Consider the following 26,154-nt stretch of genomic DNA (forward strand, 5'->3'; position numbering starts at 1 on the left):
CCAGAGGAATATAACCTTATGAATGGGTACTCTAACTGGTCGTGAGTTATCTAAAATTGGTTCTATGCTTTGATTAAATTTAAAGGCCAGTGGTAAAGGGGACACTGGTAATCCATAGTATGCAAAGGTAAAAGAGTTACTTAAATTATTACCTATATAATCGAGTGCCTGTACAACATATGGTTTTGAGTGACCAAATAATTAATGACATAGAATAGTTTAGTGAATGAAGAGTATAATGCAGCTTTTAGGTACAATGGAGAACTTTGAAAATAAAAATAAAGAGGTCAGAGTTTTCAATTATGAGCTCAAAGTCTAGATTAGGGGCCTGAAATCTACCATGACTACCCTAAAAGAAACCCTTATCTCCACTGGCTGCAAGGCTGAGTTTTCTGATAATCAAATCCAAAGTCTAATTCCATGGATGGCTGAACTACACCACAGCCTGAATTCCCAACCTTGCAGGGTCTTTTCACCCCTACAAATTGAAATGGGGACATGTGAACAGACAGACTCCAATGAAGCTGGAGCTTTGAACCCTTAAATTCTGCAATGCCTCCTTTGCCAGTAGAAGCAGTCCTTCTACACTGTTTGGAAAGGTAAGTCTCCTTTGCCTGAAACGTGGCCTCACCTGAGAGGGTTGCCTTGCAAGGAATAGGTGACTCCCTTCACGATTTACCTTACCATCATCCATTGCTTCTATATCTGTAGCCAGACTGAAGTCTAATAAGCTCTAGGAAATGAGGTACAAAACAAGACCTGTGAGGAGGCAGAATGCACTAAAATAATTATGATTCTGCCAATTTTACACATAGAGAGTATGTGTGAGAATAGATCCTAAGGGTGTTCGATTACAGCAGAAAGAATAAAACATTGGATTAAGCCACATTTACCAATATGGGCTCACAAAGCAGATATTCTAGATCCAATGAATTAGCTTGAGTATTCTGGTTTGCTTGGTCAGTTGAACAAAATCTGGATTCAAAGGTGACCTATACTGAACACTGAAATGTAAGAAGCTCCTTGTTATAGAGTAGAGCAGGGTTTCTCAACCTTGGCACTACTGACACCATTGGCTGGAAAATTCTTTGCTGTGCAGCGCTGTCCTGAGCATTGCACGATGTTTAACAGCATCCCTGTCCCCTATACACTAGATGCCAATAGCATCCCTGAATGTGTCTGGATATTTTCAAGACAAATGCTCCGGGGAGGGGAGGAGGACAAAAATCATCCCCACTTGAGAATCACTGGTGTCGAGGAAGTTATCAAAAGTTAGGGAGACTGGAAAGCTAGGGTAGGCTTTTTAAATGTTAAAACCAATTCATCCATCTTTCAACTATGTCCCCCAGGAGGGTCCAGAGGACATTTCCTTCACCAAGACTATGAGAAATATAGTCACAACAGTTGCCCCAGTATCCCTGAAGAGCTCTGTAGTGGTTATTCTCTGTTGGACTGAAATGACAGTGGGGATTGCTACCATGGAACTGGGCTTCCTGAAGTGAAAGAAAATGATACAATTCTCAACAGCAAGGGTGATGTACTGACATTAAATCTCCAAAGAAAATGCAGTCATCATTACTGGAATGGCAGTAGAGTTGAAGTAGTAATCAGTAGAGTCTGATTTACAGAGATCTTTGGGGCTTGATAATTTTATCACTGTCACCCTAGAACTGAAATAGATGGGCAGTCTACTAAAGTCTTATTTGATTTGCAGAAATAGAAAAGCTCTAGGTCTTGTGAATAGCAGTCTTGAATCATTGTAAGACAGTGTCATGACCCTTTAACCAATTCTCAAACTTGAATCAGTTCACAGACTCAGAGCTCTTGAATGAAGGAAGGAGCTGTAGGTTCCTTTGAACCTTTTATACATCCATATATACTTCCTCCTGGCCTTCCCCTAAGAAGGACCTGTGAAGAGCAGGCAGGGTAACCATGCAATGGGGAAGGGGAAATTCAGACACTTTCAGGATTACTGGACACTTGCTGAAATGACAAATTCCTGGAGACTCCAAATACCACTGTGGTCCACCAACCAGAGAGGTTAATGTAGGTCAGGTCATCAAAGGAGTTTTGGCTTGAGTTGTCTCACAGTGGACCCAGGGTATCCATAATCCTACCCTGTGGTTATCTCCCTGGTTCTGAGATGCATAACTGGAAGAGACATATTGAGCAATTAACTGGCAAAATCTCTACGTTGGTTCCCTAACCAGGGAAGGAAGGGCTATTATGATAGGAAAGTCCAAGCAGCATTTGGTGAAGTATAGTGAGTACAGGAAGAGTAGAATAAATGCTGGATTTTTGGGTTTATCTTCTTTTCAGAAAGAGTTGTTTCTATAACGTCTTCCAAAGGTAACCAAAGAATTTTTTCTTTATGTAATATCATTCTGAAGTCACAGACTTTTAATATACTTGGTATGTTGCAATTTACTGCAGATATTCTTTTTGATGCTCAAACTGTCACCACATGGGTCAGTGGGAGCTTCCTCAAGTTGGCTCCTGGGTCCTTTTAATCTTGATACCTTCCTAGCCTTTTGCTACCACAGGGTGTTTTCCAGGCTCATCTTGTACTTTCCTATCCCCGATCTGTTATCATTCATTCATCTAAGGAGTCCTGGTTTCTTTTAGGATACCTCATTGTATCTGAATACTGGTCACTGTATCTAGGTCCTTTTAGTGGACAAAGCTAGGAAATATATATTTTAAAGAGTAAAACACAGCATAAGTTCATATACTAATATTTCCAATTTCAATTTAGAATTATAAGTTTTATTTAATTTCTTTGAGTTTTTTCTCCTTATGATGAAAATCTTGGTTCTTAAAGACATTTATATAATTACTCATTTGCTTTATCCTATAATTATAAGTTTCACAGTAATAATACCAATGTTATTGCTAACAAAGACTACTAAACACATTTTATATATTTTTTGCATTTCCTTTTACCCTTAGGATTAATCTCACTAGGGTATACAGTCTAATTACTGTTAAATGTCACATGAAATAACTCACCTGCGTAGTTAAGCCATCAATTTCCTACAGAATTGTTGATTTATTTAATTTTACTTTCAATTTTTAGGTATTGTTTTTAAATTTTGATTTAATTAAAAATAATTATATAGGGACTTCCCTGGTGCCACAGTGGTTAAGAATCTGCCTGCCAATGCAGGGGACATGAGTTCTATCCCTGGTCTGGGAAGATCCCACATACCACGGAGCAACTAAGCCTGTGCACCTCAACTACTGAGCCTGCGCTCTAGAGCCCACGAGCCACAACTACTGAGCCCACACGCCATAAGTACTGAAGCCCACGCGCCCTAGAGCCCACATGCTGCAACTACTGAAGTCCGTGCACCTAGAGCCTGTGCTCCGCAACAAGAGAAGCCACGGCAATGAGAAGCCCACGCACCGCAACAAAGAGTAGCCCCAACTCGCCACAACTAGAGAAAGCCCGTGCACAGCAACGAAGACCCAATGCAGCCAAAAACAAATAAAAAACAAAAAACATTATATAAACATTTATATAGTTTCAAAGTCAAGCCTACAAATCTATAAAACAAGGTTCATTTAAAGAAGTCTAGTCTTCATCCTTATCCTCTTCTCTCCCCTCATGGAAAACCATTTAAATTATTTATTGTCTTCTCTTTTTTAAAAAAGCAGAATGTGCGTGTATGTGTGAGTCTGTCTGTCTGAACGCAGTGTATATATAGCATGTTTGTATATATATGTACACACACACACTCAAATGCCCTCTCTGCCAATGGTAGAATACTATACACACTATATACTACTTTTTTTTTTTTCACTTAATATGTTTTGGATACTCCTCCATGTGCTAGTATTTTGACTGGGGTTACACTGACTCTACATATAGTCAGGGTGGGGAGTGTTAACAAATTTATAATGCTGAGTATTCTGATCAATTAACATGATCTCTACTTACTTAGGTCTTCTTTAATTAGTTTTATTTTTTATTTTATTTTTTAAAATTCAAAAAAGTTTTTTTAAAATTACTTTTAATATCATAGTTTTCATGTAGAAGTCTTACACCTCATTTGTTAAATTTATTCGTGGGTATTTGATATATTTTGATGCATTGTAAATTTTACTATTTTTAAAGTTTTATTTTGAAATGTTTGTTGCTGCTATGTATGTAGAAACACAATTGATTTTTGTATGTTCACCTAATACTCTGTCTATGAATTATTTTAGATTTTCTACATATACAGTTATGCTGTCTGTGAAGAATGACTGTTTACTTCCTTCCTTTCCTTACCTTTTATTTCTTTTTCTTGCCATACTGCACTGATTAGGACTTCTGGTACAAATACTAACAGAAGTGGTAACAGTGGTCTTCTTTGTCATCTTCCCAATCTTCAGAGGAAAGTTATTAACACTTTATTTTATTTTGCTGTTAGGAATAATGTTTAGAATAGATGCCTTCATAAAATTAAGGAAATTCTATTCCTAGTTTGCTAAGAGATATATTGAAAATCATAAATGGAGAGATATTAAATTTTCTCAAATACTTTTTCTGTATCTATTGAGAAGAACTTATGATTTTTCTCTTTTAATTAATTAATAAGTTAATGTGGTAAATAACATCAATTTATTTTCTAATACTTTAATAGTTTTGCATTCCTGGGATAAAGTCAAACTGGTAATAATTTTTTTGTTAGTTATTTAATACTCTTAGTAGATGCTTTCTATAATTCATGTAACTTTTTTAGTCGTGGTAGAGGGCAGGTCCAAATTTCCTACTTCACCATGAAATGGAAGCAAAACTTTTTCTTTTCTCTTAAATTTATTCTAACTACATTTTCATTCCAGCATTCCACCAAAACTGTTCTTACCATAATTAACAAGACAACCACAGAGTGCCAAACTGAAAGGTTCATTAGAAACTTCATTCTTAAAGGGCACACACAAAATCTTATGTGTACCAGGACCCAGGGCAAAAGCAGTAATTTGATAGAAGCCTGGGCCAGACTTACCTGTTCATCTTGGAGAGTCTCCTGGAGAGGTAGGGATGGCTGTGACTCATTCTGGGGACATAGACACTGGTGGCAGCCATATGTAGGAGATATATACTGTGTGGACACTGATGCTTGTGGCTGCCGTCTCGAGATCCTCCCTCTAGCTCATTAGTGCCAAGACCTGGTACCACCAAACAGCCTGCAGGCACCAGTGTTGGGAAGCCTCAGGCCAAACAGCTAACTGGGTGGAGACACAGCCCATCCATCAGCAGACAGGCTGCCTAAAGACTTCCTGAGGCCACAGTTGCGCCCAGACATGGCTCTGCCCACCAAAGGACCAAGACCCAGCTCCACCCACCACTGAGCAGGCACTGGCCCTGCCCTCCAGGAAGCCTGCACAAGCCTCTAAACCAGCATCACCCAGAGCGGGTAGACACCAGATGCAAGAAAACTATGATCCTGTAGCCTTCACACCCAGCCCATGCACAGCAGGCCAAGGCAAGCTTCGGAACACCACAATCCCCCATAACCAACTATGTCAGGAACCAGCCCCTGCTCACCAGCAATATGACACCAGCTCTGGGATCCTTCGGCCTTGCAGCCAGACTCCAGGACCTGGCTCTGCCTGCCACTGGTACAGCATTAACCCCAGGACCTGGCATCACCAACCAGTGGGCAAGCAACAGCCTGGAGTCTTCTAGACACTGACTCTGCCCACCAGCGAGCCAGCACTAGCCCAGAGCCCGCTAGGGTTCTGCAGCGAGCTGCTTCGTGACCAGGTCTCACTAACCAGTAGCCAGCAGCATCTGCACAAGGCAGGGCCTGGCAACCAACCAGGCTAGGGGACAACAAGCCTACCAGACTGCCCACATGGTCAGCCTGCCACAACACAAGGACACACACAGACCTCTTAGGGGGAACCCATAGAATGTATAGCTTGGGCGACAAGAGGGGAGTATGCTGCTGGGACACATCGGACATTTCCTACAAAAGGCCACTTATCCAAGATTGAGAAGCATAACTAACCTACCACATACATAAAAGTACGAATAATATGAATAGCAACAGAGGAATATGTTGCAGACGAAGGAAGAGATAAAATCCTGGAAGAAGAAATAAGTAAAGTGGAGATAGGCAATTTACCCAAGAAAGAGTTCAAAGTAATGATCATAAAGATGATCAAAGAACCTGGGAGAAAAATGGATGCACAGAGCAAGAAGTTAGTAGTTTGTAACAAAGAGTTAGAAAATATGAGGAACAAACAACCAGAGATGAAGACTGCAACAACTGAAATGAAAAATACACTATAAAGAATCAACAGGAGACTAAATGATGAAGAGCAACGGATCAGTGAGCTAGAAGACAGAGTAGTGGAAATCACTGCCACTGAACAGAAAAAGAAAAAAGAATGAAAACAAATGAGGACAGTTTAAGAGACCTCTGGGACAACGTTAAGCACAGTAACATTAGCATTTCAGGGGTCCCAAGAAGAAGAATAGTGAGAGAAAAGGCCTGAGAAAATATCAGAAGTCATAACAGATGAAAATTTCCCTAACCTGGGAAAGGAAACAGTCCCCCAGGTCCAGGAAGTGCAGAGAGTCCCAAAAAGGAACATACCAAGAACACTGTAATTAAAATGACAAGAATTAAAGATAAAGAGAGAATATTAAAAGCAGCAAGGGAAAAGAAACAAATAACATACAAGGGAATGCCCATAAGGTTATCAGCTGACTTTTCAGCAGAAACTCTGCAGGTGAGTAGGGCGCGGCACTATATATTTAAAGTGATGAAAGGAAAAAGCCTACAAACCAAGAATACCCAACAAGGCTCACCTTCAGATTGACAGAGAAATCAAAAGCTTTAAAGACAAACAAAAGATAAACTTCAGCACCACCAAACCAGCTTTCCAATAAATGTTAAAGGAACTTCTCTAGGAGAAAAAGAAAAGGCCACAGCTAGAAACGAGAAAATTACTGAATGGAAAACTCACCAGTAAAGGCAAACATACAGTAAAGGTTAGGAAATCATCCACACACAAAGCCAGTAGGAAGGTTAAAAGACAAAAGTAGTAAAATTATCTATATCCACAATAAGTAGTTAAGAGATACTCAAAAAAATTAGATGTAAAATATGACATCAAAAATAGTAATCATGAAGGGAAGACAGTACAAATGCAGGGTTTTAAAATGCATTTGAAATTAAGAGATTGGCAATGTAAAACAATGTAAAACTGCTTTATATATGAAGTAGTACCTATACTGCTTTACAAAAACCTCATGGTAACTGCAAAACAAAAATCTGTAACAGATATATACACAAAAAAGAAAAAGGAATCCAAACATAACACTAAAGATAGTAATAAAGTCACAAGAGAACAAAAGAAGAAAGGGAAAGAAAAGGCCTACAAAAATAAGCCCCAAACAATGAACAAAATGGCAATAAGAACATACATATCAATAATCACCTTAAATGATTGGTGATTGGTGAATGGACTAAATGTTCCAACCAAAAGACACACAGTGGCTGACGGGATACAAAAAAAGACCCGTATATATGCTGCCTACAAGAGACTCACTTCAGATCTAGAGACACGCACAAACTGAAAGTGAGGGGATGGAAAAAGGTATTCCATGCAAATGGAAATCAAAAGAAACCCAGAGTAGCAATACTTATATCAGATAAAATAGGCTTTAAAATAAAGACTGTTGGAAGAGACAAAGAAGGACAATACATAATGATCAAAGGATAAAATCAAGAAAAAGATACAACAACTGTAAATATATATGTACCCAACATAGGAGCACCTAAATACATAAGGCAAATATCAATGAACATAAAAGGAGAAATTGACAGTAATACAAAATAGTGGGGGACTTTGATACACCACTTACATCAATGGACAGATCATCCAGACATAAAATCAATAAGGAAATCCTTGCCTTAAAAGACACATCAGACCAAATGAACTTAATTGATATATATAGAGTATTCCACCTGAAAGCAGCAAAATACATTCTTTTCAAATGCAAATGGAACATTCTCCAGGATAGATCATATGCTAGACCAGAAAACAAGCCTTGATAAATTTAAGAAAATTGAAATCATATAAAGCATCTTTTCTGACCACAAAGCTATGAGACTAGAAATGGCTACTATCAAAAACAACACAAATAACAAATGGTGTCAAGGATGAGGAGAAAAGGGAACCCTCATACATTGCTGGTGGGAATGTAAATTGGTGCACCCACTGTGGAAAACAGTATGGAGGTTTCTCAAAAGCTAAAAATAGAACTACCATGGGACCTGGCAATTCCACCCTTGGGTATATATACGATAAAAAACCCCACCACTAATTCGAAAAGATACATGCACTCCAACGTTCATAGCAGCATTATTTACAATTGCTAAGACATGGAAGCAACCTAAGTGTCTATCAATAGATGAATGGATAAAAAAAGATGTGGAGTATATACACAATGGAATACTACTCAGCCATAAAAAAGAAACTAGTGAATATAACAAAAAAGAAGCAGGCTCACAGATATAGAAAACAAACTAGTGGTAACCAGTGGGGAGAGGGAAGGGGGGAGGGTCAGTATAGGGGTAGTGGATTAAGAGTTGCAAACTATTAGGTATAAAATAAGCAAAAGGATATATTGTACAACACAGGGGAAATAGCTAATATTTTATAATAACTATTATATAAATTAAATAAAACCTTTAAATATTGTGAATCACTATATTGTATACCTGTAACATATAATATTGTACAGCAAATATTCTTCAATTAAAAAAATAATAAAATGCAAAAAACCCCCACAAACCTTAATGGTTAGGACTATGTTGTCTTCACATGAGCTGCCTAAATTTGAAATCAGGATCTGTCACTTCGTTAGCTATGTGACCTTGAACAAGTTCCTTAACCTCCCTCAGCCTCAGTTTATCTGTAAAATGTAAACATCACCTATTTTTATCGCTTACTCTTTTTGAATTTTTATTTTTAACCTTTCTGTCTTGATTCTTGTTTGTCTCAATATTTTTTCTCAGTCTCAGTGGAATTTTCATCTCTCTAAACTAATTTTCAGAAGTTAGTCCTTGGATAGCTTAATTTCCCTATCCAGACTTCGTTTCTATACCTTCTCATTCCATGACTTTAAAAATCATGTGTATGTTAGTGATTTCCAAATATACTCCTCCTGTTGCAATATTTTTCCTGAACTCCAAACTTATGTATCCAACTAACAAGCTGATATTCTGACTTAAATGCCTTTTACGTGGCTCATACTTAACACGGCCCAAAGCAAGCTTTTTAAAAAAATGATTTTCAGTCCTTCAAAACTTAATCCAAGTTACCATCATTTTTTACTTGGATTATTACAGTACTGGTTTGCCTTCTCTCTTCTTCTACCCTTGACCCTCTCCAGTCTATTCATCACACAGCAGTCAAAATGACCTGTTGAACAGTTAAGCCTGATTATATCATTTTGCTAAAAGCCCTTCATAGCTTCCCATTTCATTCGTCATAAATGTTCAAGTTCTTTCTGCATGGGTCAGCAAATTCTTAAAGGGCCAGAGAACAAATATTTTAGGCTTTGTAGGCCAAATAGATTTTGTTGCAGCTACAGAACATTACTATGCTATATCTATATGCAAATAGTATTAAGATTCTAAACTGCTTTGTCCAACAAAAATCATTGTATTTTCTGAAGTATGCATAAAATTTATAAAACAAACAGTATTAGTTTGGTTTATAATGCTTAATATTTTTCATAGTAGTTTAATAAATATTTGCTGAATAAAATATATAAGTACAAGGCCCAGATTTATACATTTTTACAAAAAAGATTATGGCAAGAACATTAAACTAAAAGTTAAATAATTTCTTCTGTAAAATGTATCAAACAATTAATAGTGGACTTACTTTAGACTACTGATTCTAATTTCCGCACTCTCAGTGAGTTTCTTCATTTCTTCTTTCCACCTACAGGCTGCCTTCTGCTGAGTTGCTAAGAGATGCCTCAGTTCAACCGTGGAATTTCGATTACTGTCTTCCATCTCTCTTAACTGAACTTCAAACCCATGTTCCTTTATTGAAAATTCATGCTCCATCGTACTGATCTAAGGAATAAAATGAACACAGTATTTTTTCTTCTCTGTTTTTCTAGGAGATATACTGATCAATGATATATACAAAAGGAATCATTTTTTTGTGTTTGCGGCATAGAAATATTTGGATGAGAAACCTATATAAAAATTAAGTTTATAATTTGTCTCCATCACAGATGAAGACTTATGCTATTTTATAACATAAATTTAATGAAACCAGAATTATGATGGACTACAAATTTTTCACCACTTTCCCCAACACCTTAAATGCCAGTAGGAAAAAAGTATACTATCTGAAATAAAGCTGCTCTTGTCATCTACTTCTATTTTTCTTACCAGAATCCATAGAAAATACTCATGCTCTCAGTAACTGAGTTGGGTTTAAACGGAAGCCATTTATGTTTTTAAAACACAAGAAGTGTTCATTGGTTTATTATAAAGGATACAACTTCCACACAGTCAAATAGAAGAGACATACCGAGCAAGGTATGGATGTAGGGGGAGTGCGGAGCTTCCACGCCCTCTCCAAGTATGCCATCCTCCCAGCACTCTGAGGTGCTCATGAGAAGCTCATCTTAGAAGCTCCTTAAGTCACTTTTGATTTACATACTAAAGTTCAGATTGTCTTTCAAAGGGCAGGAATTCCTTTACCACTTCAGTTACAGTATAAATGAACAATGTATTTTGTTTTTCAGGAAAAGACTATAGTGATTTTCAGAAACTCATATGGAAATGTCGTCAGTTATTTCTAGGTTATTTATGTCATTATAATAAAAATACCTTAATGCAGAATGAAGATACAAATAAATGCTCTTTGGATACCCTAAAAGCTTTCTCAGCTGGATTCAGGGAGAGAATTAACCCTAATGTCCTAAAGTACCCAGTATATGTAGTGAACTGTCTGCTTTTGTATGCAGCTAGAATGAAACTACCTATTACCATACTTCAGGCAATTGAGGAAATAGTTAAATAGTTACAAGAACAATTTCTTTGGTGCACTCTCAGGCCATCTTTATCTTGCTACACTAAAGAAATATTATAAAGAATATCTATCTTGTGATATTCTAATGTGATTTAAAAATGGTGACAGCTGGAATGACTTCTAGTGATTGATTAAATATGGCTGCTTTTAAACTCAAAAAAGAATGAATAAGGCACTCGATTTTACCAATTCAAAAACACCAAAGAAAACTCAACAACAGCTAAACCCATGGCTCATGGGGGAAAACTGCAAACATCCTGTCCTCACTACCCCTGCTAAATGCAACAACTTCCTAAAACTCTTAAATTTGCTTTCTCAAATGGTACACAAGTAGAAATTTGACTTTATAAACACTGGCACTGGAAAAAACAACTTTGGATTTATTAATTGTGTATTATATTACTGCTGTGCAAGCCTCCTGAAGCTCCGTGACTCTGCTCGATTTAAACAATTTTTGAATTACTGAATTCTACAAATTTAGAATTGAATATCCTTCCCTGCCTCAATCTCCACTTTCTCTGGAGAAGCCATGGTTCTGACATCTTAAGTGGAAGTATTTAATTCTGTCTCTGTCTCTCTCACACATGTATTAAAAACTGATCTATGCATCTATATAGCTTTAGCACTCTTCCTGCCTACTTAACTCCCCATTTCCAATTGGAAAATCTATTTGCAGTTTGACAAGCTTTTTTCTACCGTCCTTCATGATAACCTGTCTCTAATTCTACAAGCTTGTATTATGCTACTATTCCCTTCTCTTTCTTTGTTTCTGCCACAATGCCTTCTCATTCTTGGGTCTTTTCACATGTCGTTCCCTTTCCCTGGAATAATCTTTCCCCTCCTGCTTATCTTAGTTATCTCTAGTCAGCTTTTAGAATTCAGCTCAATTATTGATCCTACAGGGAAATTCTCTTACCATCTATCTAGAAAAAGCTCTCATAGTGCCCTACGCTTTTCCTAAAGGGCATTTATTAGTTTGCAAAGATACATTTAGTTTTCCCACCTCCATGCAAATAAGTTTTTAAGGATGGGGACCATGTGTTTTTTGTTTACTATTACATTTTCAGCACCTGAATCATAGTAAGGATGTCAAAGCATATCTGTAGACTGAATAAATGATAGCTTTCTGGTATCAAAATTTAGTCTTCAAACAAACCCCAGATCCTTCAGCTGATGCAATTCCGATTGTTAAACTGGACAGGTCTACGCTGATGTTGGAAGGATAAGGACCAAAACAACCATGTCTTCTATAACAACAAAAGTCCTACTAATGATTCAATTCAGAATGTTGGGTTGGGAAAAAGGATTTATGGTCTCCTTCCCTTCTTCTTTTGTGTCCTTCCTCTGCAGAAAACTACTCAAAAGTAGACAAGATTGCTAAAAACTATCCATTTCCTAATTTTATATTTTTATGAGGGGTATTCATACCACAGAGATATGGAGATCCTTTTCAGAAAGAAGGGAGGAGGAGTTAGGAAAAGAGAAAGCTGGGGCGGAGAGGACAGCAGTGGCTTTAAGATCAAATGAAAACTTCATATAATAAGTTGTTAAGGTTCTCAGCCAACCGACCTCTCAACATCCAACTGTCTTGATCTTTTTGGCTCCTTTCAGTTTATCTATGAAAGATCACACTCTTTTTCAAGGAGGAGAAAAGCTGCAAAGTGTAGCACTAGATTCCTATGTTGTCAAAGAAGGAATCGGCTACAAAGGAGAAATTTATCTGACAGCCCTCCTCCATAAAATAGAATTACAGCTATCTAGCTGGTTCAGAACTTTTGTCCCTTATTTACCAATGATGCTTCTCTTAAGCTAGATGCAGACTTGGCACAAAGGGAGCATTTTTGGTAGATAAGCTTTCTGTCATCTTTTTGTTTCCAAGAAACATGAGTTACTATCCTGAATGGTTAAAGATAGAACAGGTGCAGTATCAAGTGGGGAAATTCATCATTAATAGTTTTTAGTTATTAATCCATATGAAATTTAAAACATAAGATGAAGATTTAACATTTTTTCACTGAAGTACATTGACTTTTTTTTTTTAATTATGTAAATGTTTCAGTGTGGAAACTTTCAAGCATACACAAAATAGAAAGACTATTACAATGAATCTCTATACGCTTATCACCAGCTTCTATAATCATCAAACCCATAGCCACTCCTGTTCTATCTATAATCCTACCCACTTTTCTCTGCCAAGATTTATTTCTCTCTCTCTTACAATGAAGTACATGAATCTTAAGGATACAACCAACTTTTACATGTATACTGACATACCAGAGTCACAACCCAGATTTAGGTACCACAGGAGGCTCTCTCACATGCCCTTCTAATCAATATTCACCCACCTACAATGTAACCATTATTCTGATCCCATCCTTATAGGTAATTATGCCCATTCTTCACTTTCATATAATGAAATTAATAGACTATAAGCTTTTTTATGTCTGGCTTCTTTGTCCAACATTATGTCTGTGAGACTCACCCACCATGCTTATAGACATAGTTCATTTTTTTCTTCTATTCCCATACATGAACATACCACAGTTTATTTATATCATCTCATGTTGATGGACATTTGAGTTATTTTCAGTGTTCTGATATGATTAAAACTTCTATGGATATTCTTATACACACGTTTTGATGAACACAAGCACTCATACCTGTTGGGTATGTAGCCAGTATTATTATTATTTGGCATAGTATGCATGTATGTCCAGCTTTAAAAGATACTGCCAAATGGTGGTTGTACCAATTTACACTCCCCAAAATAACATGAAACTACCAGTTGTTTTACAACTTTGTCAAGACTTGATATTGTCAGTTTTAAAATTTTAGCCATTCTGGTAGCTATGCAGTAGTACCTCATTATAGGTTTAATTATATTTCCCTGACAGATAATGAAGTTGAACATTTTTTCATATATTCTCTTTTATAAAGTGTCTATTTAATTCTTTTGCCCATTTTTGGAAATGGGGTGTCTGTTTTCTCCTGATTGTTAAACGTTTTTTCCTTATTAATTATTTCCTTATTAATTGGTGAAAGTTTTTATATTCTAGAAATGAATCCTTTTTTTTTTTTTGGTTGTATGTATTATAAATTCTTCTACTTTTCACTCTCTCAATGGTGTCTCTTTTGGATGACTTAAAAATCTTAATTTTAATGAAATCCAATTCACCTATCTTTTCATTATAATCAGTTCTCTTTGTGTTGTTTAAGAAATTCTTTCTTAAGGTCATGAAGATTTTCTCCTTAAGTTCCATCATTTAATATTTCACATTTAGGTCTACAAGACAGCTCAAATTAATTTAAATGTATGGTGTGATATAGGGGTCAAGTTTTATTTTTAAAATATGGACCCAGTTGATCTATTATTATTGTAGCATGATTTATTGTAAAGATCTAGCATTATTTGTCATAAAGATAATTCTTTCCCTATTGAACTTCCGTGGTGCCTTTGTTATAAATGAGGTGATTATGAAAAGTGGGTTTGTTCCTGGACTTTATTTTGTTCCATTGATCAGGTCGATTATTCTTATATAGATTACGCACTATCTTAATTACTATACCTTTATATCAAGTCTTGATGTCTGGTAGTATGACTTTGCCCCTTTGTTTTTCAAAGATTTCTCATAGTCTAAAGCACAAAGCACAAGCTTCTTTGCATACGTAAGGGTCTCTTTTTCAGAGTTCAAGCTTTTATAAATAATCACAGTGTTTGATACTTGCAAAAGGAGGCATTCAATAAATATACACTGATATGAATTAGGTTGGAATGTGAGTTCTTATGAGAGCTCATAATAACAAGAAAAAAGTGAAACATTAATGTTACTACCCCATATCCTTACTACAAAACTGGAAAATAGAGCTTTATCATAAAGAGTTAATGCCACTTTTTACAAAAGTCACGTGGAATGGGGAAAGGCAAGCAACATGTTGATGGTGATACCTGTGCTTGAAACTCCCTCAAACAGGTTATCATGTTCCTATTGCCAAACCATGTAAGCATTAGAGTAAAGAAGGGGGGAAGGAGAGAGAAAATAAAAGGGAATTTTCTCCCAGAGGAGATTTTTGTCCCTTGCTTTCTTCCTGTCATGGAATTTTTAGACTACCTATGAGGGGTTCTCAGAGCATACTGACGTACCATCCGCTATACAGCTAGTTTTAAGACTTATATTTTCGAGAGGCTATTATGGAGGGAAAAGAGAGGACGGCAGTCCGTGAAGTTATCTAATCTATAGTTTTGCTAGCACTGCTTAAATTGCTTTGGCAGGAATATCAGTGCATTTCATGGTTGGAAAAGAACTTTTTTGTGTGTGAATAGTGAAAGCAATCATTTTCAAGTATGCTTGCCAAGTTCTACAATAAAGAAAAGACTGGCTAACACTCTGCATTATGATTTAGTGCTATCTGATGAGAAGGCAAAAAAAAAAAAAAGACCTTAAAAATGTTCTACTAGGTCTCTGTAAATATTCTCTATATTTTGATTTTCACAAGTACACATTTAATTCTAACTAGTTTTGAAAACACCTTTAATTTGGCTTTTTTTTGAGCCTCGAGAGCAATCTTTCTTAAATCTCAGTCTGTTTCTGTAACTGTTCATTTTCCTGCTGAAGTTTCAGCCTTTGTTCACTGACAAATCCACAGTTCTCTCTCTCAGACTCCAATACATTTTGAAGTTTCTGAATCATTTCTTGGCAACGTGATATCTCTTCCGAGGAACTGAATAAAAAAAAAAAAACAAAAGGAAAACAAAACAAAATTTCATTAAGTTTAACTTAATGAAATGCAATAGAAGTCAAGAAGTCTGTCTATATGTTATACTGTAGACCTGTTTTCTTTGTTCTGAGCCATTTCTCCTCACTATAGACTTAATCTATGTGGTTTCACAATGTTACGTTACACCAGGCAAGTACGTTCAATTTAAGCAATCTTAACTAAGAATAGATAAGCTGAACTGTTATCACTCACCTAGAAAGTCAATGTGAAACCTCTTTCAAATTTTTACTAACACTGAGAATCACTGTGTAAAGAGGACTTCAAGGGGACAAACTAAAGCTAATGGTGAGGAAGGTGGAGTAGGTAATAGTCAAAACTCCTTTCATTATCAATCAACTCTGTAGGAAGACATTAGCTGACTACAATAAATTATGAATTATAATAAGACACAATTCATATTTTCCTGTTACATGTCTTAGAAACGGTTTTTATAAACTTCTAGTTGTATAAACTTCTTGTTTTATCACAGGTTAAATAGGTTATATTTCTTGAACTTTCTCAACAATGGATTATTGAGTGACACAACCTCCAGACATGTATCTTGTTTCAATATACTGCTAATTTTTATTCCTATCTTTTAAATTTCCATCTTTTCAATCCCAGATAATCAAATACTGTGAACATTCCCTGGTCAATAGGTGTCACAGGGAATATAGAAGGTCCTTTACCCCCATAATACTTGCAGCCCCTTCTTTCCTATCTCAACCTTGGCTTATTCCTAATGAAATGATGGATCTAGGCAATGATCCTCAAAAAATGCTCAAGTGAGAGAGATGCTGAGATCAAAAACAATGACACATTATGTGCTTCCAAACAGGAGTCCAAAATATTACCATTTATAAAGCGTTCTTACAAAAAAAAGTGAAAGCTGAATCAGATCAAGCCTCTTGATTTAGTTATTAGTTTTTAGGAACTGCATGGGGCAGGAAATAAGGTAAATGACACCACATATATGCATATAGGTAGAGGAAACTCTACAATACTAACAATCCAGTTTTCCAACAAATTATTTATAAGAAAAAAATAGAGAAAGGAAGAGATTCTTAGAGAAAAAAATATATATATCCATCCCCATATGTACACATACACACACACACACCACCTTTCCTTTATCCATTCTTCTGTCAACAGACACTTAGGTTGTTTCCATATCTTGGTTATTGTCAATAATACTGACTGCAATGAACATGGGAGTGCGGATATCTCTTTGAAACAATGATTTTGTTGCCTTTGGATCTATACCCAGAAATAGGATTGTTGGCTTATAATGGTAGTTCTATTTTTAATGTTTTGAGGCACCTCCATACTGTTTTCCATAGTGGCTGTACTAATTTACATTTTCACCAACAGCGTAGAAGGGTTCTCCCTTCTCCACATTCTTGCCAACACTTGTTATCTTTTGTCTTTTTGACAAAGGCCATCCTAACAGGTGTGAGGTAATACCTCACTGTGGGTTTGATTTGCATTTCCCTGATAATAAGTGATGATGAGTACCTTTTGATATATCTATTGGCTGTCTAAGTCTTCTTCTGGGAAAAATCTGTTCAGGTCTTTTGCCTAATTTATGTGGTTTTTTCTTTTTTTTTTTTTTGCTCTTAAGTTTCTTACATATTTTGGATATTAACTCCATATCAGATGTATTATTGGCAAACATTTTTCCTATGTCATAGGTTGTCTCTTCACTCTGTTGACTGTTTTCTTTGCTATGCAGAAAGTTCTTAGTTTGATGTAATTCCACTGGTCTATTTTTGCTTTTGTTACCTGTACTTGTGGGGTCATATTCAAAAAAAACACTGCCAAGACCAACGTCAAGAAGCTTTTTCCCTATGTTTTCTTCTGGTAATTTTATAGCTTCAGAACATACATTTAAGCCTTTAATCCATTATAACCTTATTTTTGTACATGGTGTGACATAAGGGTCCAATTTTTCTTCTTCATGTGGATATCCAGTTTTCCCAGCACCATTTATTGAACAGACTATCCTTTCTCCATGTGTGTTCTTGGCACCCCTGTCAAAGATCTATTGACTACAAATGTGTGTATTTATTTCTGCACTCTCTACTCTGTGCCATAATCTATACATCTGTTTTATGCCAGTATTGTACTGTTTTGATTACTAAAGCTTTGTAATATATTTTGAAATTAGGAAGTGTGATGCATCCAGTTTTTTGTTCTTGCTCCAGACTGCTTTGGCTATTCAGTCTTTTTAGGTTCATTATGAATTTTAGGACTTTTTTCTATTTCTGTGAAAACACCATGGAAAATCTGATAGGGATTTTATTGAATCTATAGATGGCTTTGTGTAGTATGGACATTTTAACGTTATTGCTTCGTTCAATTTATAAACACATCTTTATATTTATTTGTGACTTTGTCAACTTACTTCCTCAATGTTTTTTAGATTTCAGTGTACAGGTTTTTCACTTCCTTGGTTATAAATTCATTCTAAGCATTTTATTCTTTTTGGTGGTATTGTAAATGGAATTGTTAATTTCTTTTTCATATAGTTTGTTGTTAGTAAATTCATGTATTTGTTCTAATGGCTTTGTGGTTGAGTCTCCAGTTTTCAATATATGGGATCATGTCATCTGTAAACAAAGACAATTTTACTTCTCTTCCAATTTAGATACATTTTGTATTTTCTTCTTGTCTAATTTCTCTAAGACATACGGTACTATATTGAATAGAAGTGGCAAGAGTGGGCACTCCTGTCTTTTTCACGATCTTTAAAAAAAACCTTTCAGCTTTTTACCACTGGGTATGACATTAGTTGTGGGCTTGTTATATAGGGCGTTTACTATGTTGAGGAACATTTCTTCTACATCTAATTTGTTCAGAGTTTTTATTACAAATTACATTCTGTGAAATGCTTTTCCTGTATCTATTGAAATGATCATACAAATTTTATCCCTTATTCTTTAATGTGGTGTTGTATCACATTTATTGATCTGTGTATGTCAAAAGCATCCTTGCATCCTACATTTTAATCCTACTATGATCCTTTTAATACACTCTTGAATTTTTCTTTTTAGGATTTTTGCATTTATGTTCATCAGGGATATTAGCCTGTAATTTTATTTTCTTATAGTATCTTTGTCTTGCTTTGATATCAGAGTAATGTTGGCTTCGTAAAATGAGTTTGGAAATGTTCTCTCTTTTTCAATTTTATGAAAGAGTTTAAGAAGGACTGGCAGCATTAAATCTTCTTTAAATGTTTGGTAGAATTCATCAGTGAAGCCATCTGGTTCTGAATGTTTCAAAAATCCAAGGAGGTTTTTGATTACTGATTCAGTCTCCTTAAGAGTAACTGGTCTGTTCAGATTTTCTATTTCTCATATGGTTGTATGTTTCTAGTAATTTATCCATTTCTTCATGGTTGTCCTACTTGTTGGCATATCATTGTTCATAGTAGTCTCCTATGGTCCTTTATATTTGTGTGGTATCAGTGGTAATGTGTCCTCTTTTATTTCTGATTTTTATTTATTGGATTTTCTCTCTTTTTTTCTTAGTCTAGTTACAGGGTTGTCAATTTTGTTTATCTTTTTAAAACACCGAGTCTTAGTTTGGTTGATCTTTTCTATTTTTTAAAAAAATTCTCTATTTCTGTTCTAATCTTTGTCATTTCCTTTCTTCTCCTAACTTTGGGCTTAGTTTTTTCTTCTTTTTCTAGGTCCTTAAGGTGTAAAGTTGGGTTGTTTATTTGAGATCTTTCTTTTCTTAATATAGGGCATTTATCACTGTAAACTTTCCTTTAAGAACTGGTTTTGCTGCATCCCATAAGTTTGGTATATTTTGTTTCTATTTTTGTTTGTCTCAAGATATTTATTGATTTCCTGTTTGATTTCTTCTTTGACCCACTGGTGTGATATTTAATTTCCACCTATTTGTTAATATTTCAATTTTTCTCCTGTTACTGCATTTCAGTTTCATACCATTGTGATTGGAAAAGATACTTGATATAATTTCAATCTTCTTAAATTTGCTAAGACTTACATTGTGGCCTATCGTATGATCTATTCTGGAGAATGTTCTGTGCCTGCTTGAGAAGAATGTGTACTGTGTTGCTGTTGTATAGAATGTTGTTAGGTCTATTTGTTCTTTAGCATTGCTCAAATGTGCTGTTTTCTTATTGATTTTCTGTCTGGATGATCTACCTATTGTTGAAAGTGAGGTATTAAAGTTCCTTAGTATCATTGTTTGCTCTCTATTTCTCCCTTCAGTTGTTAATATTTGCTTTATTATACTTAGGTGCTCCGATGTTGACTGCATATAGTGTTATGATTGCTATTTTCTCTTGACAAATTAACCCTTTTATCATTATAAAATGACCACCTTTGGTCTTGTGACAGTTTTTTACTTAAAGTCTACTTTGTCTGATATAAGACACCCTGCTATCTTTTGGGTACCCATTTGCATGGACTATCTTTTGCCATCCTGTAACTGTTAGTCTATGTGTTTCCTCATATTTAAAAATCAGTCCCTGGTAGGCAGTGCATAGTTGGAACTTGATTTTTAATCCATTGAGCCTCTCTATGTATTTTGATTGGAGAATTTAATCCACTTACATTAAAAGTCATTATTAATAGGTAAGGACATAACTATTGCCATATTGTTAATTGTTTTCTGTTTTGTAGTTCCTTGGTTCCTTTATTACTATTTTGTTGCTTCTTGTTGATTTTTGTACTATACTTTCATTCTCTTATCGTTTGTGTACCTATTACACATTTTTTCTTTGTGATTGGCATGAGGCTTACATGAAACATCTTAGAGTTAGTCTATTTTAACCTGGTAACAACTTAACTTCAATCACATAACAATCTCTACAATTTTACTTCTCTGCTCTCTCACATTTTATGTTACTGATGTATAATTTACATCTTTTTATACTGTATATCCATTGACACATTATTGTACCTACTGTTATTCAAAAAAATTTATCTTTTAACTTCTATACCAGAGTTAAAAGTGATTATGTACCACCATTACAGTGTTAGAGTATTCTGAATTTGACTATATACTTATCTTTACGACTAAAGGTTTATACTTTGTTTTTACGTTGCTAATTAGCGTCCTTTCATTTCAACTTGAAAAACTCCCTTTATTATTTCTTGTACAGTAAGTCTAGTGTGATGAACTTCCTTTTGATCTCTTTTTTTCTGGGAAAGTTTTTATCTCTACTTTGTTTCTGATGGAGAGCTTTGCTGAGTATAGTATTCTTGGTTCCTAGTTTTTTCTTTCAGCACTTTGAATATATTATGCCACTCTCTCTTGGCCTGCAAGATTTCTTCTGAGAAATCCATTGATAGTTTTATGCAGGGGTTGAGGGAGTCCCTTGTATGTGATGAGTCCCTTTTCTCTTCCTGTTTTCAAATTTTTTCTTTGACTTTTGACATTTTGATTATAATGTGTCAAATGAAGCTCTTGATGTTCACTCTATTTGTTGTTCTTTGGTCATCATGGATCTGGATATTCATTACTGTCCCCAGATCTGGGAAGTTTTCTGTTATTATTTCTTTAAATAAACTTTCTACCCCTTTCTCATTCTTTGTTCCTTCCAGGATTTTCATAATGTGGATACTGATTCGCTTCAAGATGTCCCATAAATCATGTAGGTTATCCTCACTCTTTTTTCATTCTTTTTTCTTTTCTTCTCACTGCATGATTTCAAATGACCAGTCTTTGAGTTTGCCGATTTTTCTTCTGCATGACCAAGTCTGCTGATAAAGCTCTCTGTTGAATTTTTCAGTTCAATCACTGTATTCTTCAGCTCTAGGATTTCTGATTGGTTCTTTTATGGTTTCAATTTCTTTGTTAAACGTCTCATTTTGTTAATGTATTGTTCTCCTGATTTCATGTAGTTGACCATCTGTGTTCATTAAGCTCCTTAAGACAATTATTTTTAATTTTTTTTCTAGAAGTTCATGGATCTCCATTTGTTTTGCATTGATTGCTAGAGACTTATTAGTTTTCTTTGGTGGTGTCATGTTTGCTTGATTCTTTGTTGCTATCTGTGCATGTGAAGGAGCAGACTCCTCTTCCAGTCTTTAGACTGTTTTTGGCAGCTAAAGACCTTCTCCTGTCTTGTCTCAGAACTGATGGGACTGCCTCTGGGATCACAGCTAAGCGGGACTGAAACCATGTCATGTGGTTGTTGCCAGGTCCATGGTTGGCAGACCTGTAACCAGGGGTGCAGTCAGGTGTTGTGTCTGTTAGGATTCTAAGGTGCTCCTGTCATGTTCACTGGGCTGGCCTATGGGCAGGCAGAACTGCTTCTGGACTGTGGTAGGGTGGGACTAGAGCTGTGTCACAGATTGTTTCAGGGATCACAGTCAGGTCTGAGGCCTGTAATGGGGGCATCTACAAGAGTGGCTTCTGCTGGGTCCCTTGGGTGAATCCCTGGCCATGTAAGACTGCCTCAAACTGTGGTAGAACAGGGCTGGATCCATGTCTTGTGGCTTTTGTTGGGTGTGCAGTCTGGTCTGTCACTGGCAGACTTGTTACCAGGGGCACAGTCAGGTGTGGCTTCCAATGGGTCCATTAGTGCTCCCGTGAGGTTACTGGGCTGGTTCCCGGATGGGCAGGATTATGTTCAGGCTGCAGGAGAGTGGAACTGGAGCTGGGTAATGGGAATGCTTTGGCGGCTACAGCCAGGTCTGAGGTTGGCAGGCCTATTACTGAGAGTACCTATAAGGGTTCCTTGGGAAGGGGCTAGGTGCGGGACTGGGCAAGGAGGGCTGGAGCCAAGTCCACAGGAAGATGGGGCTGCTTTGGGTTCATAGATGGGACCACAGTTGGAGGGCCTGCCACTAGTGTGCAGGCCTGCCTCCTCATTTTTGGGCTCCACTAAGGCTTTGCAACCTCCTACCTGGATTCCAGTGCTCCCACAAAGGCATTTTTGTCTATGGATGCCTGCCAAATATTTGTTTCTGTAGAGAGACATGGGGTGGGGACCTCCTATTCTGCCATACTGCTGCTATCATTCCTCTTTTAAAATAACTATTAAACATATTCTGTAACAGAGATCAAAACTTCATTCAACTTAAGTAAGTTTTACTATAATAAGTAATACTCTGGGGGGAAAAGGTAGAGAAATATTCAGAATGGATAGGCCAGATTATAAATTTATCATTTTAATAGACAATGTAATAAATACAAATGATGGATTATTACTGAATATTCAATACCTCTAAACTGAGTATAAAAGCAATAATTATAAGCAAGCTACTGTAATAGCTGCATAGTTAGTATGAAAAAAATGATCTTATGAACATCCTATTTAACTGCCAGAAACAAGAAACTTAAAATAAAATGGTACAGTACTGTATCTTTTCTTCCTGAAGAAATTAGTTTTCAAAAATAATCTTGAAAAGAAATTCTATTTGGTGCTAAAACGTCTTTTTTCAACATAAGATATAATTATGAGTCCTATAAAAACTAAAAAATCTCAAAAACTGTATGAATTCTGAAAATCCAAAAGAATAACTTACTTTATTTCAAGTTGTTTGATTTTATTTTCTGCTGTCTTAAGTCTTAGCTGAAGATCATCTTTTGAACGTTCTGCAACCAGGCATCTTTGGTGCATTTCTTCTAGTTTTCTGTAATCATTTTCATTTATTCTGCCTTCAAGGTAAATCTGCAGAAGAGGCTTGTATGTATATTACTTTGCACAAGGAAATTATTTTAAGAAATTATACAGTTTAGAAACTGAAATAAATGATGAGAAATAAAAACTCATGATCATGTGTTCATCTGTCCCATTATAACATTAGAATATATCAATAATTAATTTTGGTTGTTTCACATTTACAAAATAAAGTGCTGAAAACTGACATATAAAGTAATTGCTTATTTTTTGAAATTATTCAGGCTCATTATACCATTCAAATAGTTTTAATAAATGCTAGAAAGAAATATAAAATAGCTGAAATTAAAAAAATACTCTAAATGTTACCACTTGGAGACAACTGCTTTGATTCTTTGATGACCACTTTTAAGACAATTCTGTATTGCAATATTCAAAAGTACAGACACATACTGTGATGCAATGAGTAGAACTATCTGAAAGTGATGAGTCCAGAATCTCTAGGTTAACCAGACAACGATCTAGCTGAAATGGGGGTTTCCCCTTCCCTAGCAGAAGTGGTTGTATTCAAGCTCTGCTTCCTGTGAGACTGGGCTTCCACCTATGACAGAGAGGCTGTAGCATCCCATGAACTGCAAGGTCTCCAGGTGCTAGGCAGTTCACATTTTCAGACACACCCTACACACAGGTACCCTCCAATCCAGAATGCTTGGCCAAGTAACCTGTGTTTTCTCCCACTGACAAGACTGCTTTGTCACTCCTGCTCTACAAAAAGACAGAGTATCAAAACGTCAATGTCCTGCTACTAAAATACAGACCTATACTTCAGGACCAGCAGTATTTTGACTATAGCATACTTGTCTGTGGAACAGTGGGAGAAGAGAAAGCTGTGACTTCTCTTTACCTGTTGCCTTTAGTCTTGTAGGTTTTACATTTCCCCAATAAAGCCTATTCCTTAACCTATGCCATGTGATATTAAAAAAATTCATCCCAAACCCTGATGGCAGGTCCAATCTAAATGGGACCTAGTCCTATTCCATAACAGAGGGAAACTCAGAAGGGATCAACCTTGTAGGAGTGGTGACCATGAATGGCCTACCCTGAACATAATATGTATATTTCTTTTTTTCTTCCCCCACAAATGGGATTATATACTATATTCTCCTTTGTAAATTACTCTTTTATTATCTGATGTTGTCATAATCTTTTATATCAATAATACAGATATAACATGTTTTTTATAACACACAGCTCTTCTTTGAAAATCAAACTCTGACTCTACCATTTACTATTTTTTTAACATTGGGTAAATTACTTAACCTCTCTATGAAAGTTCCTAATACAGCACCTAAAACACAATTTGATTTGCTGAATCAAATTTAGCTCTTTTTCTCCCCAAGGTATTTTAAAAGAGTGGGATATTTACTGCTAAATAAAAAGAGTTATCTAAGTAAGAAGTAAATTTCAAACTATAGACTTCTTGCAATATTCGTTCTCAAATGTCACTGGGGTAAATATTCTTTCCTAACTGTGATTAAAACTCTGTGTTTTTAAAAAGGTAAAAATCATAGCATTTTATAATTTTTTTGGTTATATATACTTTTTATATTTATAGATGGCCTACACCCAATAAGAGTTGGCAGAAAATTTAAAAAGAAGACAAAATAAAATTTAATATTGGGATGAGGTCTAAGCAAGGAATACAGTTACTTTGTAAAATTTATACCTTTAAGTAAAAAGTTCAAATAATGTGGCCACTCTTGTTAAGAAATGTATACAGGCAATACCAGTACTTAAATGCAGATTCTGAAAATATTCCAAGCAAATAAAAGCACTCACCAGGAGAATACTTATAATATAGGGGTTGCTAGTAGATAGTATGATGAAAGCAGACAGTAATGCTGAATACTTGCAGTTGGGTTTTAGGTAGTTATTTTTTCCTTTTTCTCTTTACCTTTTCTAGTTCTTCTTCCACTGCTTTTTTCTCCCTAATGCCTCGTTCAATTTGGCCTTGTTTTTCAGCACACTCCTATAAATTCAAATCATGTGGTAAATAAATATATTTGTAAAACCTTAAGAAAAATGGGGAAAAACAGAAAGGAAGATGATATGTTCATAATAAGAATACCACACTTACCCTATTTGTATAGCAGGACCATATTGATTATTAGAGGAAAAAAACAAAAACGAAAAACTCAAATCTTTAAAGAACTACCTATCTCAGGATTTCAGAGATCACCTCTGGCATAGAACGCCAAGAAGTTCTAAGTAAACATACTAGATGGAAAACAGAGGCTGAGGGATTCTGGGGAGAAAAAAATAAATGAGACCCCTTTCTCATATTACAGTTTTCCTTTTCATATACTCTTACCACATATTTTAAAAGGTAACATAGAACTAGACAGTGACACAACACCATAGGATAACCTATGGCCTAAAAGATGCATGGGTATAGAAATTCTAGAACAGTTAATTTTCTTTTGCAAAACTTATAAGCAGCCAGTAGACACAGTAAAAATGTTTCATTAACATGAACATAAAACATTTCTGACTCGAAAGGTTTTAATCAGTAAAAATCAAACAAGCATATCAATACTCAATAAATGTAAAATTTTGCAAATGCAACTAAAACTAAGAACAATCATTATAACGACTGGCTCTTCACAGCTATTTGTTTTTCTCTATTTTTGAGAATGGGTGTGGTTATTTTCTACTATTATGCGCTGGATGAACCT

General features: G+C 35.7%; 1 protein-coding gene across 1 annotated transcript in view; it reads right to left on the minus strand.

Annotated features, from left to right (window-relative positions):
- Window positions 1–26,154, minus strand: part of SCLT1 (sodium channel and clathrin linker 1) — a gene marked incomplete at its 5' end in the record, with an annotated part of 255,805 nt that overhangs the window by 59,312 nt on the left and 170,339 nt on the right. The window contains 5 exon segments of the mRNA XM_082653872.1: window positions 9,895–10,091; window positions 15,589–15,635; window positions 15,638–15,780; window positions 23,325–23,470; window positions 25,374–25,448. Of these exon segments, the coding sequence (XP_082509998.1) occupies window positions 9,895–10,091; window positions 15,589–15,635; window positions 15,638–15,780; window positions 23,325–23,470; window positions 25,374–25,448 (608 nt within the window).

The sequence above is a fragment of the Grampus griseus genome (assembly GCF_964374135.1).
Source record: "Grampus griseus genome assembly, chromosome: 4".
Taxonomy (NCBI): Eukaryota; Metazoa; Chordata; class Mammalia; order Artiodactyla; family Delphinidae; genus Grampus; species Grampus griseus.